At 36.0% G+C, this 16,094-nt stretch overlaps 1 protein-coding gene across 7 annotated transcripts in view; it reads left to right on the top strand.

Moving 5' to 3' along the window:
* Positions 1–16,094, top strand: part of LOC144452643 (uncharacterized) — a 119,935-nt gene that overhangs the window by 46,636 nt on the left and 57,205 nt on the right. For 4 of the 7 annotated variants that reach the window (XM_078143782.1, XM_078143780.1, XM_078143779.1 and 1 more), the window contains exons 4-11: positions 163–322; positions 1,674–1,818; positions 2,775–2,849; positions 6,405–6,472; positions 7,228–7,327; positions 7,813–7,842; positions 9,077–9,106; positions 11,684–11,788. In XM_078143782.1, coding sequence (XP_077999908.1) covers positions 163–322; positions 1,674–1,818; positions 2,775–2,849; positions 6,405–6,472; positions 7,228–7,327; positions 7,813–7,842; positions 9,077–9,106; positions 11,684–11,788 — 713 coding nt within the window. The remainder of the gene's footprint in view (positions 1–162; positions 323–1,673; positions 1,819–2,774; positions 2,850–6,404; positions 6,473–7,227; positions 7,328–7,812; positions 7,843–9,076; positions 9,107–11,683; positions 11,789–16,094) is intronic. The other 3 variants (XM_078143781.1, XM_078143778.1, XM_078143777.1) reach the window with 2 other exon arrangements.

The following is a 16,094-nucleotide window of genomic DNA, read 5'->3' as shown; positions in this document are numbered from 1 at the left end:
TAGTGAATGTAGTTAATAGCTGACTTTTTCCACCATATCCAACTGATGAATTGTGTGTTAGGTACCTGAATACTTTACATTACAAGTAAGTACAAGTTAGGACTAAAAGACACACTTTAACCAAAAGATGAGGATTAATCGTTTGTGTGTATTTTATTGCAGGTCTTGACGTCGAGTTAGCAAGGAATGAAGAAGAAAATAAAATGTTATCTGATGCAAATCAGTGGATAAATAGTAAAATAGTGAAAGAAAAGAAACATTCAAAATCAGGGGCCTCCGCTCTTCATGTAGCAGCATCAAAGGGTTATATCAAAGTTATGAAGTAAGTACACTTGACCTTTTCAACAAATAGCGCCCTCTAGTGGTATGTAGGTACACTTGACCTTTTTCAACAAATAGCGCTCTCTAGTGATATGTAAGTACACCTGACCTTTTCAACAAATAGCGTGCTGTAATAGTGTCATGCAAGTTAAACTAGACCCTGTCAGCAACTATCGCCCTTTAGTGACATGCAAGTTAAACTTGACCATGTCCACATACAGACTCATAAAAATATTCAAGTAACTTTTCAGCACATAATGCCCTCTACTGATCAGTGTCAATAAACTTGACCTTGTCAGCAAATAGTACTCTCACCCGAAATGTAAGTATACTTGACCTTATGGCAAATAGCACTACCGATGTACAAAGGTCTGTCCTTACAATGAAGAAGAGCGCCCTCTAGTGATATAAAGTGGTCAAGAAGGCAGGATAGCTTTATTTATTACATGTATCAAGTAAAAATACAAAATGTTTTGTATTTGTAGAGAAAGCGTGTGGTAATGGTGGCACGTTTATTGATTGAAGTCCAACGGATAAGTTATTGATTAAATTGCTTCCTTTCTCAAAAAATGTAATCATGCAGTTTGTACCAAATGGTGTTAACAGTGATACATGACAAATAATGATCAAAGATAAGGAAACCCGGTCAGAGTTTGGAGGTCTAGTAATTGTGCCAAAAAACTACTGTAATTTCAGAGCTGATTGTATAGACCTTTTGCTGGTTTCAAGATGCATCTCTCCATACAGTGCTATGTATTATGTACGCATATGGGAGGGGGGGGGGGGGGCAGACATTTGCTGGTCTCAAGACGATGCATCTCTCCAAACAGTGCCATACATTCTGTATGCATATGGGGGGGGGGGGGGGGGGCAGACCTTTTGCTGGTCTCAAGTAGATGCATCTCTCCAAACAGTGCCATACATTCTGTATGTATATGGGGGGGGGGGGGGGGGGGTAGACCTTTTGCTGGTCTCAAGATGCATCTCTTCATACAGTGTCATGTATACTGTAATTCTGTATGCATGAGGGGGAGAGAACTTTCGCAGTTTCAAGATACATCTCTCTATACAGTGCCATGTCTTCTGTAAGCACAGGAGGAGGAGGGGGGGGGGGAATGGTTGACACCTGACTGTACCCTGGATTTACACATGAAAGCCTTCCATCATTGATGGCATTTGGTATTTCCTCTGTAACAGTTAAAATGGTCAATATGTCTTTCCAGATTTCATGATGAAAATGTGCGTTCAAATGTAATAAAGACAAAATGTAACTACATTCACTACATTGTAATATGTAATGCATTGACTATTTATGATTTATTGATGTGATGTGTTTGTGTTTATGTTGACAGTCTACTAATACAAGCAGGTGTGAATATCAATGATCAGGATTTTGACGGATGGACGGCTTTACATGCTGCAGCGCACTGGGGACAAAAAGAAGCCGCAGAAGTTTTAGTTGAAAATTTGGCAGATATGGAAAAGAAAAACAAATTAGTGAGTACTATGCAGTTCATATATGGGTTTTGCAGACCAAGGTTGTACGGTGGAAGGGTTCAACTCTAGGAGGTACGCTGGAAGGGCCCGACTCTAGGTGGGCCTGTAAGCTGTACTACCGAGGCCTGCAAAACCCATATGTGGTCTATAAAGATTTTATCATGTACCCTTATAGTGGCATGGAAACATGGGAATCACTGAGTGGACAGATATCATCAAATGCACCACTTATCATGTTTTGGCAAAGGATGCCAAGGTGTGATACTGAAAATTATTTGATTTTACCTACTTACCATATCCTTAAAAAACACTGGTTAGGAACCCTGGTGAAATGACTGGAAACTCAGGTAGATTTTACCAACTTACCATCCTTAGCAAAAACACTGGTAGGGAACCCTGGTAAAATGACAGGGGAACTCAGGTAGATTTTACCTACTTACCACCCTTAACAAAAACACTGGTTGGGAACCCTAGTAAAATGACAGGGGAACTCAGGTAGATTTTACCTTTTTACCATCCTTAACAAAAACATTGGTAGGGAACCCTGGTAAAATGACAGGGGAACTCAGGTAGATTTTACCTACATACATGTACCACCCTTAACAAAAACACTGTTGGGGAACCCTGGTAAAATGATATGGGAACCCCGGTAGATTTTACTTACTAACCACCCTTAACAAAAACACTGGTAGGGAACCCTAGTAAAATGACAGGGGAACTCAGGTAGATTTTACCAACTTACCATCCTTAACAAAAACACTGGTAGGGAACTGTAGTAAAATAACTGGGGAAACTCAGGTAGTTTTTACCTTTTTACCATCCCTAACAAAAACACTGTCAGATGGTGTTTAGCATAGATGTGAACATATAAATGGCCAAGGATTGAGCTAAAATTTGTCAGTGTGAACTCTGCAATGATATTATGTTTACTAAAAGATGAATGTTTGTAATTTCAGGGTGCAACATGTTTTGATGTTGCAGATGAAGACATGTTAAAATGGCTTGAAGAACTCAAGAAGAAGCAGGCATCAGTAAGTTTAATGCTAACATATTCTTGTTATTTACTGGTTCACTACCAGACTCATACGTCACCATTTTTTACCAAACCTTTGCACAAGTTGACACTTATATCAAATTGTATATATATATCCTTTCAAAAATAAAAATTATTTCTATGGTTGAAATAAAATGAACTTGAAAGATAAGGAAATGATGATCCCTTTAACTCAGATATATATATATATATATATATATATATATATATATATATATATATATATATATATATATATATATATATATATATATATATATATATATATATATATATATATATATATATATATATATATATATACACACACAAAATACACAAGTTATGGTACGGAGCCGTTACTCAGAGTTTCACGCTTGAATGCGATCTTCAGACAACTAACTGAAGATTAGTTAGTCGTCTGAAGATCGCATTCAAGCGTGAAACTCTGAGTAACGGCTCCGTACCATAACTTGTGTATTTTGTGTAAATACAGCTCTACTTCTCAGTATTGAGCGCTTTACCTTCAGTTTATGACTTTCCTCTTACACTGAATTAATATATATATATATATATATATATATATATATATATATATATATATATATATATATATATATATATATATATATATATATATATATATATATATATATATATATATATATATATATATATATATATATATATATATATATATATATATATATATATATATATATATATATATATATATATATATATATATATACAGTAGACCCTCGCTAACTCGCGGGTGTCCGGGTCCATCAAGAAACCCGCGACTTAGCGAGGGCCGCGACTTAGCGAGGTGCTCATTATATATTCATAATCACACATTAACACACGTCACATGTCAGCTTTTCTTCATTCCTCAGTAATGTGCTGGTGAAACTAGTACTGTATGTGTTTTTATGAGTGCAAGTTCATCGGCGATATTCATTTTAAAAAAAAGATACGCACGAAATCAAAGTTCCAATATTCAGTAAATCTTTTCACGAACATGACGGTATGTATTCGAAATTTATTGTGATGGACGCATGGACGTATTATAATATTGTAACAGTCCTGGGTTAACAGTAAATCTTTGAGGAAGATTATCGTACAATTGTGTGACTCTCAAAGCATCAATCGCGGCTAGACTTTCTTTTTTGTTTTTTGCACGGTCGTTAAACTAACAGTACAACTTACAAGCTCACGCCTCGCGGCCATGGTAGGGCCAAGAAATGTTGTTGAATTTCCGGGTTGCGGAAGTGCAGTTTTGACTTTTATATCATCGAATAACGGGATTTGTTTTATATATTCTAAAACAACAACTAATTTTTTATGTTTCTCAGTACAGTAACATTCCTAAATGATGGGGTTGAGTTGAGAAATCGCAAGGTTCGGCAACACGTGGCGTGATGCATGATGTCGGTAGATAAACATAGAGACGCAAGTGATGAACGTATTCAGTTATTCGTAGCCCGAAATTTCGTTATATAAATGACGTTTTTCCTCAAAATTTTGAAGAAACAAAACGTTTTTAGGTGACTTCTAAATCAATCAAATCAAACGATATATCAATGCGAGACAAGCTTTAGTTATTAATTTGTTTTTGTGGACAATGTTCGAATTCGATTGACGAATCCTGCGACTCGAATCTAACACGATCAATGCACCGTTCACCAGCCAGACGAAAATGATCGACATGTTTGTTGACTAGCCGAGAAGTGCATAAGGAACTTATGAGGCAGTCCGAATAAATAGAAGGCGATTGCTAACATCAAAGTCAAACCGCGACACCTCTTCATCGAAACGAATTTGAAATTGGTAGGCGTGCCATTTGTTTAGAAAAATACACAAAGAGGAGTTCCGAAAACAATAGGAAAACTAAAGAAAAAATGGGATCCAAGGTGACACCCGCGACTTAGCCGAATCCGCGACTTACCGAGGCGCGAGTTAGCGAGGGCCCACTGTATATATATATATATATATATATATATATATATATATATATATATATATATATATATTAATATTTACCAGTAGAAAGCTTTGTCAGTCAATAAACAGAGTCTATTTCTTGTGTTCAAATCTTTACTGTGATGGTTTTTGTTGCCATGGTGAATACAAACTTTACAGTATACTTAATTATTTTTCAGCTAAAAATGTCACCGGGTTTTGCAGTATATGTTTTTGGATTTTCTGTATGTTGAATGTTACAGGGACCTGTAGTATTTATTTTAATTTGCAGTATCAATTGTATAATAGTGGTCTGTTGTAAAATTGTTTTATTTTTCAGTACTCTTTGCGGTGTCACAGGGGCCTGCAGTATATATTGATTTATTTTTCAGCATACGATGTATGTCACAGGAGCTTGCAGTAAAGAAATATTTGTGAAAAACTGCAGAATATTTATGCATGCATGTAATGCATCTTCGTACTCTGATGTGCTTTTGATGTATTTAAGTTGAGCATGGGGTTACCTGCTGCGTTGTTTATATCTTGTCAACTTTTTTTTTTTTTTAATTTCAAAGATTTTTTGTATCGTTACCATCATACAGCTCTCTGAATTAAGATGTTTTCATTTGAAATATTTTTGTGGTAAATAGAAATATTTCAAAATCTCGGTGCAAAGTTAAAGTAAGGTTCTGTAGTTTGGGGTGATTGATGACTTTGAGGGCAATGGACCCTGAGAGATATTTCCTCTGTAAGAGTTAGTTTGTTTACCTATAAGTGTCAGAATGGTGATATGAAGGCCAAGATATTTTAACTGTTATGGTCAAGATATTTAACCTGTTAGCAGCAAGATATTTGAACTGTGAGGTCCAAGATATTTAACTGGGAGCAAATTTTCCACCTGAAACTGGACAAGTTTTTTTCTCTTTATAGAACTAGTTACAATCTAATTTCTACATAACATTTAACAAAACTTTTTTTTTCATTATTTATGAATCACTTTTTGTACTTTTTTGTACCAATGACTACCGGTAGTTTAATTAATGACTAGTTTAATGAACTGTGTAACTACAGTGTAGATAAATCTAAGATCATTTCCATCTCAGTTCCAAAACTTGTCAGTTTGTCCCAGCTTATGACTTGTAGTCAGGTGCTATGCAAAGGGACAATCGCACAGTGTCACACAAGCTGAAGAAACGAAATGCATTCATTTAGAGGGGAGGGGGTCAGGTGTCAATGCAATTGCTGAACTTCATTTTCACACTTCTTACTAATTCAACTGTCATGCCTTCAGTGGTAACAGGTTCTATATTTACTACTGAGATGTTGATAAGTTGATTAAAATTGACTGCTTATGTGATATACAGTGCTGGATTTCCGGTAATATTTTAATGTGTTTTTTATGTGTTTACACTGCGTTGACAGTAGTGATGTGATCATGGTTTACACCATACATAAACGTGTCCATGTCATACTTGTGAATGTTTGTTTAGGGGAGGGGAGAGGGAGGGGGTTTGTCCTAAACGAACAAAGTTCGTTTATTGAGCTTGTGTGACATTGTGCGATCGTCCCTAACGTGTCCTCTGCTTTACAGATGAAAAAAGATGACAAGCCTGCTGCTCCAAGAATACAGGGCAGGGCGCCACCACCCTTGAAAAGAAGGTACTCTGGCGTATTTTGTATTTTTAATCATGATTCATACTTCAAAACTTAGAATTCAAATAAAAAATTAACCTGACTGATATTAATGAACTCACCAAATAACACATCACCATCGTGTATGAGTAGTCTAGATGTAGAGATATCCATAAAATCTCTGGTATTAATATTTTTTCATAAATTAAATCGTACATTTTCGTGGTGTTCGCTTGATAATAACACTAGTTTACCATCTTTTCCCATCATACCTTATTATCATCCTCCGCCAGTATGTAAGTATCACACACCACGCGTGCCCATTATGGGATTTTTTCTTCCAATGTAAGAAGTGTGAAGAGGTCCTATCCTTTTCTTTCTTCCATTTTTGCTATTAAAAGAATGATGATGGGTAAAATCTCTGCGTGTGCTACCCGTATTTTCATGACTACCAAATCACAAAATTCCTTTCATTCTTGTGTTTCTATGTTCCCTATTCTACTATGATAAGAACTTGCATATATTAGAATACTAAATAACTACTTTGCATATATTAGAATACTAAGTAGCTACTTTGCATATATTAGAATACTAAGTAGCTACTTTGCATATACTTTGCTTACAGAAAGATACTTTGACAAGAACTCTTGCACCGTTGTGGATCTGCGATTGCATGTTTGCTTTTGAATATGCATGGCGCGTGGCTGCAGTTGCTGTACTTGCTTTCTCTAGCTAATATTTCTCATTGCTGTTTTATTTCCTTTTACTTTTTGGACCGATAGATCCTCCGTAAGTCGTATTAGTGTTTCCCAGAAGGAAATTTTAATGCACCAAGATATGTCTGTAGAGCGAAAGAAGCTGGAAGAGAAAATACACGGCAAGGTGATTTTTGTTTCTTGTATTTTAACTAACCCCCCCACTAATTTAGTTTTATGCACAATTCTACTAATGCAAGAGATTTCACAAAAACCAACCAAAAAAAACAAACCACACTATCTTGCAAAACTTAATCTGCAAACATTAAAATGTTTCTCAGGTGTTTTTCTTCACTTAATGTAGGCTTGTGTGTATAGTTCCAACTCACGAATGATGTCAATGTTAAAATATAAAGTACAACTTTTGCGAAAATAAACTTTTACTAAGTGTAGAAATCACAGATTTGATGATTGTAATAACTTGTAAACCAGATAAATGTGTGAAGTTCACAGAAGACTTACTTCTTATGTAAATCAATAAGACTAATTTTGGGTATACTTGTATATACAACACTAATTTTTGGCCGACGTATTCATGTTGTCTTTTGTGATTGACATAGTTTTGTGGACTAACTGTGGCCAATTCTTTATTCTATATGTTCTACCCGGCAGGACGAAAACAAGGAAGCGGTTAACAACATAGTATGCATCCCATGCTCAACTTTGTACTGGGTCTTGTTTTTTTTTTTTTACGGAGGCACGCATTTCGGGGATTTAGTGTCATAAATAGAATGTTGTCCTATTTAAAAAGTCCTTTGAAATATGTTAAATTGGTGTTTGTCTTGCAGCCATTTTGAAATGCTGTTTCAGCAGCCATTTTGAAATGCTGTCTGGAGGCCATTTTGAAATGCTGCTTTGCAGCCATGTTGCTATTTGGTAGCCATTTTGAATTGCTGTCTGGCGGCCATTTTGAATAGAATAAACAAAATGAGAGAATGATTGGTATATTATTTCATCTAAATGTTTTGAAAATTTGCATAGTGACCTCTGACCTTTTTTTGTATTATTGTGAGAGGTTTTTTCCCAGTTGGCAGTGTGCAGATTTTCAGAACTTTCCTTACTTACATAATTTCCGAGGTGCGTCCTCCTTTAAGGTTGCGGGGATATGTTGCAGCTAAATAATGGCATGACCGACAACAACAGCATGCTGACACTACAAATAGACACTGCCTGCGTGTTTCTTCTCTCTCTTTGTCCTTAGTTTTCTCGAAACAACACTTCTTTCTTCTTTCTTCAGCATACCTTTTTTAGTCTGAAGTGTCGTACGTCACTAATGATTAGGACTATTTAAACCTTGCCAAAGTAAATTTTTTTTTTTAATTTTACACGTTTTTTTTTATAAGTATGTCTTTTTGATAGGCGATTACACAAAGATAAAAAAATGATGTTTTTTTTCAACTAAAATGAAATTAATTTTTCAAGTTGAAGTGAGAATTTCTCTTTAATTTCACTAACTTGTCAAATTGGACTCAGACTATGAAAGGTCCTGTATTTTCTATCTTCTTGCGAAGTAGTGTGCTGTGCAGTTTTTTGCTTTTTTTAGGCACAACTATCTCTCTCTTTTTACTTCTTCACCCTCTCTATCCCTTCAAATGGTACATTCCTAGTCACAGATCATTCCACTTGACAGGGTAGAGGGGTGGGGAGGTTCAGCATAGAATAAGTTCTGTAGAGTAGTCCCATCTTTTTTGCAATGAAACTTTCCGATCAAATCTTCGTTCTCATTATATCTTCACTTTTATCAGCATTCCATATTCTCTCTTTTATTTTTGTTTTGACATTTTTTCATCATGATCACGTGTTTACATGCTATGAATATCTCTGATACCATGTTCTTATTTTGAATTTTTTGTTTTTTCCCTGTGACGTCTCTAAGGACAAAGTGAGAGAAGCGGAAAAAAATAAGGTTTGTGGAGTTCCTTCATTAAAAAAATGAAGGTTTAACTTTATGACAAAATGTGGAGAGGAGTTGAACCAACAAGTGAAACTATTAAGTACCATGCAGTGCTGCTATCAAGTCAATTTTTTTTTCATTCTGCGCGTACGTAACTGACCAATCACATTTATTCCCATTCATGCATTAAAGTCAGCTTGCGTATAGGAATAGAAAACCTATGTTTGTACCAAGCGCATTTTCAAATCATCCTTTCAAATGGCGACGTATGTATACCAGGTGCGCTGTCAAATCAACCATTCAAATAAAGCATGTTCATAACAGGTGCATTTTGAATCAACCAATCAAATTGTTGTATTCATAACGATGTACTTTTGAATCAACCTGTAAAATAGAGCGCTACTCATACCCCACCTGTACTTAAAGTAAATGTTTTACACTGGTTGTATGCTAACTAAATCTTAATGCTTACAAACCAACCAATCACATTTGACCTAAACCAGGTGCACAGGTAATTATGCGTTTCACATTCAGCTATTTATTTCACCATTGCGAAGTGTTAATTCGTCATGTTTCTTCACGAAAACCCGCTGCTGAACTAGATAGCGGAGGCATGGTCAGTTTTACCTAATAGTTTTATCTTGGTATGATTCATTTTGGCAATTTTTGTAACACTTGAAATGGGTTCTAAGGTAAGCTGTCAACTGGACAAGACTGGGTGATTATGTTATCAATGGATGTGGCTAACGCTAACAAGTCCTGTGCCTAATGCTTATACATTTCTCTCCCCACAAAGCAGCAGTCAGATCTGATCATCCCTCTCAATGGCAAATGGTTTCACCCATGTTTGGTATTCTTACAGCCATCCCAAACATTTGATCAATGGGCAGGGTACATCTTGATCATGCAAATCTTCGAAGACACTGGATGTTGTTGATTTCTCTGTGCATGTAATCTGCATACATTTGCATATATTTGCATTTTATTGTTTGCATGCCAGGTGTTGTTATTATTGCTTAGGGTTCAACTAACCACCAATATTGCTATAATGCACATTATTTTCTATTAAAAGTTTGTCTTTTTATTTTATTTTACCTCCATTTTCTTCAACAGGCATTGGTTGAGTACACTGTTTGTTTTTATTTTCTCTCTTCTATTCTCTGTACTATCTTTTTAATTTTATCTCTGCTAGGCTAAGGGTCTTCACGTAGATTGCACATTCCAGCAGCATCCAGAAGATCAAAAAATGAAAAAAAAAAAAGATTGCTTACACTGCCAACCCTTAAACACCCCCCCCCCCCAATACACATGATGATAAGTTAGAAAGACATGTATGCTGTAGGGTTAATGAGCAAAGTCTGCAAAGCATGGATTTAGTATAGATCTGATGATGGTTCAAGTGTCTACCACTCTCCCAGGAAATCCCCTCGTTTTAGATTTATTTACCCTCACATCATGGAAGGAACTAGTAAGAATGGGTTATTCCATTCATGACATATATGGGACAGCTTTAAAGTCAGGAAGAAGGCTGTAGGGATGTTTGTTTAGAGTTTTGTATTTAGAGTATGATTTTCAACCCCAAACAGACTTTACCTTGCATTGGCTATTATGTCTATATGCCCATCCATCTGTCTGTCTGTCCGTCCTGTCTTTCTGTCTGTCTGTCTGTCTGTCTGTCTTTCTGTCTGTCCATCCATCCGTCTGTCTGTCAGTGTCTCTGCACAGCTGTAATACAACCAAACATAGCATAAAGATTAGACATTGCTATGCATGCTATTGTGCACCATGAAAAAAACTTATCATTTAAAAAAAATTATTTTATCAAAAGTACAGTTGCGGTTTTTTTCCGTTTTTTTGGGGGTTTTTTTTTGGGGGGGGAGTCATGTCTTTTAGGAAGACATGTTTCAAAATAAAGACATGTCATATGTCATGGTTGCCAAGTATGTTTTTTATGTTTTCATAAAATATAGTTCAAGTGTCTAGTACTCTCCCAGGAAATATCATACTTCCCATGACATTGATCTTCAGGCCAAATTTGAAAGTGAATTTGTTTATCACACGTCATGGAAGCTATGTAAAGTCTGAGTGTATATAATGTATTTAAAACATTGTCATTGATTTACTTTCCAAAGTCCTTGACCTTGACTTTCAAGGTCAAAACCAAAAAGACTGAATTTGATAAAGTTATGAATTGAATGTATGGCCAGTGTCTTCCATGAAGACTTACTGTATCAAAATAGGAAAAGTCAGCTATATAAATTTATGTTGCACGAGTACTATGATGGTTAATGTGTATGTGTTTTTTTACCACCGTGAGGAAAAGTAATAGCTAAAGTCCCCATCACGTTCCTTCCTTTATATTTGTTCTTTGTTGTATATAAAACCCCAGGGTTGTGTAGCACTTAAATTGAAACGTTTTAAGGTCTGTACAGCTTGCATAGACATGTCAAAATGTGACTTAAAGCCAGTAAAGTTAATTAGGTCTGACTCCTCTCTTGCCAGCTCTCAACCTTTTCTCACCCCGACAGTCTTGTCCTATTGACAGTATCGTTATTAGTGTGTGACGCCCTTTGACGTATTTGTTTACAGGAAAGGAAATACGATGAGTCTGAGAGCTCTAGTAGTGAAGACGAGAGCTCAGAGGAAGACAAACCAAAATCTAACAAGCCTCCACCAACACCATCCAAAAAAGAGGTGAGTACAGAGGTTCACCCATTCACAGGTAATGGTTTGCCCCAAACTAGAACGGATCTGATTGGGTGAAAGAAAGTGATTGACAGTTTGGCTGTAATGCTGTGATGGCCAGGGTACGATGTCATGATCTGTGTGGGTATGGACTTCATGGTTTACTGAACGGTTTATCCATGAAGAGATGTTTCTCTTTTCACACATTTTAGTATTAAAATTCTATTGCAGATACTGAGAATTCTATTTTTGTTACCTGGTCCAATTTTGATTAAAATCCGATGTAGTGTTTTTGGCTGTTACGTTTACTGTCGTTTGTTCTTTTGTGAGCACTTGTTACATGCATCTGACACAATACCATAGGTTTTCCTGAGTCACACATGAGGACTGGGTGAATTCACTCAAATGAGAATGCATAATGCACCGAAAAATACGAGTACAGTGTTCGAAAAGAGCACAAGAACAGAGCACAGACAACAATGTTATTGTTATTGTTTGGTGGTTCTCTTTCCTTCACTTTTGAACGTTGAGTGTTATATTGTAAGACAGATTCTGGTTGGCTACTCGTAAGTACAAGATTGGGTACGTATGTAATGACCGCTCACAAAAGAATGAACAACAGTAAATGTAACAGCTGAAAAAACCACATGTGCACTACATCAAATTTTAATCAGATTGCACCTGGTCAAATTTTTATTTATAGATACTGGACAAAAAAAATTGTGAAAATCTTGTGCACGTCATCTTTTGTATTGAGTGAACAGGTTTATTTGTTACCTCAAGACCTGCAACAGATAATGCAAGGTTATTTGTCAAATTTAGAAATCACACAAATTACAGTCATACCATGACACAGCACGTCAGTGGCAGAACATCACGCAATAACATCACTGAATATCATTTAGCGTCACTGAATGTATACAACATCATGTAAACTGCTGCCATGGGCGATGTGAAGGTATTACTGTTGATTGGAAAACATACTTTATCGCAACAATATAGCCAACAGATGTGCTTGTTTTTCTTTGTTTTCCAACCAATCAGAATGGATCTTATAAAGTGCTTCACGTTATCTGCCAGGTGTACCAGATTTATTGTATGCAAATGAAGTATAGTCATGTGCTTGTTTCTTGTATGGTTCTATTGCCTGTTTACAGACATTGGCTCAGAGTAGACCTTACATTGCCATATTACACCCTGTGATGGATAACAGGTCTTATCCAATGAGCATTCTTCTTTCTAACATCTAAGGTATACCAAGTCTTAGCCAGTGGATGTCCTTCTTTCTTACACCTGGTGTATACCAAGTATTAGCCAATGGGCATTCTTCTTTCTTACACCTGATGTATACCAAGTCTTAGCCAGTGGATGTCCTTCTTTCTTACACCTGGTGTATACCAAGTCTTAGCCAATGGGCATTCTTATTTCTTACACTTGATGTATACCAAGTCTTAGCCAGTGGATGTCCTTATTTCTTACACCTGGTATATACCAAGTCTTAGCCAGTGGATGTCCTTCTTTCTTACAACTGGTGTATACCAAGTTTTAGCCAATGGGCATTCTTCTTTCTTGCACCTGATGTATACCAAGTCTTAGCCAATGGGCATTCTTCTTTCTTACACCCAATGAATACCAAGTCTTAGCCAATGGGCATTCTTCTTTCTTACACCCAATGTATACCAAGTCTTAGCCAATGGGCATTCTTCTTTCTTACACCCAATGTATACCAAGTCTTAGCCAATGGGCATTCTTCTTTCTTACACCCGATGTATACCAAGTCTTAGCCAATGGGCATTCTTCTTTCTTACACCCAATGTATACCAAGTCTTAGCCAATGGGCATTCTTCTTTCTTACACCCGATGTATACCAAGTCTTAGCCAATGGGCATTCTTCTATCTTACATCCGGTGTATACCAAGTCTTAGCCAATGGACATTCTTCTATCTTACACCTGGTGTATACCAAGTCTTAGCCAATGGGCATTCTTCTATCTTGCACCTGGTGTATACCAAGTCTTAGCCAATGGACATTCTTCTATCTTGCACCTTGTATATACCAAATCTTAGCCAATGGGCATTCTTCCTTCTTATACCCGACGTACACAAGTCTTAGCCAATGGGCATTCTTCTATCTTACACCTGGTGTATACCAAGACGTAGCCAATGGGTATTCTTTTTTCTTACACCTGGTGTATACCAAGTCTTAGCCAATGGACATTCTTCTATCTTACATCTGGTGTATACCAAGTCTTAGCCAATGGGCATTCTTCTATCTTACATCTGGTGTATACCAAGTCTTAGCCAATGGACATTCTTCTATCTTCTAACATGAATAAATGAGTAATAAAATATTGAAAGAATGTAAAACCCCAAAACACTAATTTACAGACAATATCAATACTATTGTGCACTATTAGAAATGACTGATCATGTTACTTGAATTTGCAATATTTCTGAATTTTGACAGAAGTTGTTTTGTGAATGTGTAAAGTGTCAGTTGTCAGTACGGAGTGAATACAGTAGGAAATCATTGACAGATACAAATCAAATAATGATATGCCAAAGATGATAATGAGATGGATCAGAATGAATGTTCATTGATTCTGGGGTCAAAACTACAAAAGAAAATTTCTACTCTCACGACCCGGCAATTTTTTTAAAATGAATTTTGACAACAGTCCATTGCACTGTATGTCTCATTATTATCGTCATGGTATGCTCACAAACGAAAGCTGATATGCTCATAAATCAAACCAAAGTTGTGACACTGCGAAATATTATTTTGACGATGGTGTGTCTTAGACGGTGCCGTACAAGAGGCGTTGGTTAACTTTACGTGTCAGGGATGTTCTACAATGGGCTGTTGTCAACTGTTTTATACAAAACATATGAAGTTTGTGAGTGATTCAGTTGAGATCTCGATGCCACTTGTATAGGTGTAGGTTGAAGGAAGTACTAAATAAGGTACCCATCAAAGATAATCCAACCTAAGGCGAAATGATGCCATCAAGATCCAAGCTGAATCACTGAAGCTGGTTTCACAGGGATGTAGTCAATTTTAAACGTAGCTGGTCAAATCAAATGTGAAAACTAGGTGGTAAGATCTACAAACAAGACCCATGAATCTAACCACTGATGGAAATATACTGGTTTAAACAAAGCCTTTGAACAAATTCCTGGAAAAGTCACTGCAAAAGATTGTGGAGTAGCCAATATTTTTTGCTGGCTATCAGCCTTTATCTACGATGCCTTGAGACGAATGATAACAATTCATTGTAGAACACCTTGGTGATGTTGACAAGACTGCATTGAAAAGTTAGGATTCATTTCAAAGAATGTTTTGACCCTGTGAGTTGAAATTTTCATTTGTAAAAGGATCAAGATATTTTACGTTTTGTTTGTGTTTTGTTTGCATTTTTTTGGCAGTTAGTTAGACTTATTTATAGTTGATATAGATTCATTCAGATATATACAAGATGGTCTATTCCTTGTAAAAAGATCAATATATATGTTGGTGTTTGGAATTTGGTGAAATGTAAATATTTTGGTTGATTGATTGATTGGTTGATTGGTTGGTTGGTTGGTTGATTGGTTGGTTGGTTGGTGGTTGGTTGGTTGGCTAGTTGGTAGATTAATTACTGTTTATTGAGTAATTGCTTATATTTATTAAATGTTTGATTGATCGATTAATTGATGATTACCAAAAGTGATTGATTGATCAATTGATTGAAAATTAATTGACCTTTGACTAATTGATTGATTGGTTATTAGGCTGTTTATTGAGTAATTGATTGTGTTGATTAAATGATTGATTTACCAATTGATTGTTCAATTGATTGTTCAAAAGTAATTGATTATTAAGTGATTGATCAACTGATTGAATGATTGATCGATCAATTGATGATTGACTGATTGATTATTAGGTTTATTGAGTGATAGGTTGTATTGATAAATGAGTGATCAGTTGAACTATTGTAGAGTTGTATTATGATCTTGATAATAGGCAGTGACATTGAGAAAAAAAAGGTCTTATGTCTGTCTATCACATATATGGTATTGTGAGGGTTGCTTACATGTACACTTACGAAAACACCAATCATTAAAAAAATGTCTTCGTCATCACGGTGAAATATTCTTTATGATTTGTAGTCTTGTTTCAGTTTGGCAGATTGCAGCTTTTCTAACATGTCACCCCTATTGTCTCTTAAGTGGAGTAGTCCACCATCTAAGACAATAGGGTGAAACCTTTCAGTTAGAGATTATGGGGTTGGCAGCAGGCTGTCTTCAGTTGATATGCTTGATTTGTTACTTATACC

Source organism: Glandiceps talaboti, chromosome 23 (genome assembly GCF_964340395.1).
Source record: "Glandiceps talaboti chromosome 23, keGlaTala1.1, whole genome shotgun sequence".
Lineage (NCBI taxonomy): Eukaryota > Metazoa > Hemichordata > Enteropneusta > Spengelidae > Glandiceps > Glandiceps talaboti.
This window is presented reverse-complemented; position numbering and strand designations above follow the sequence as displayed.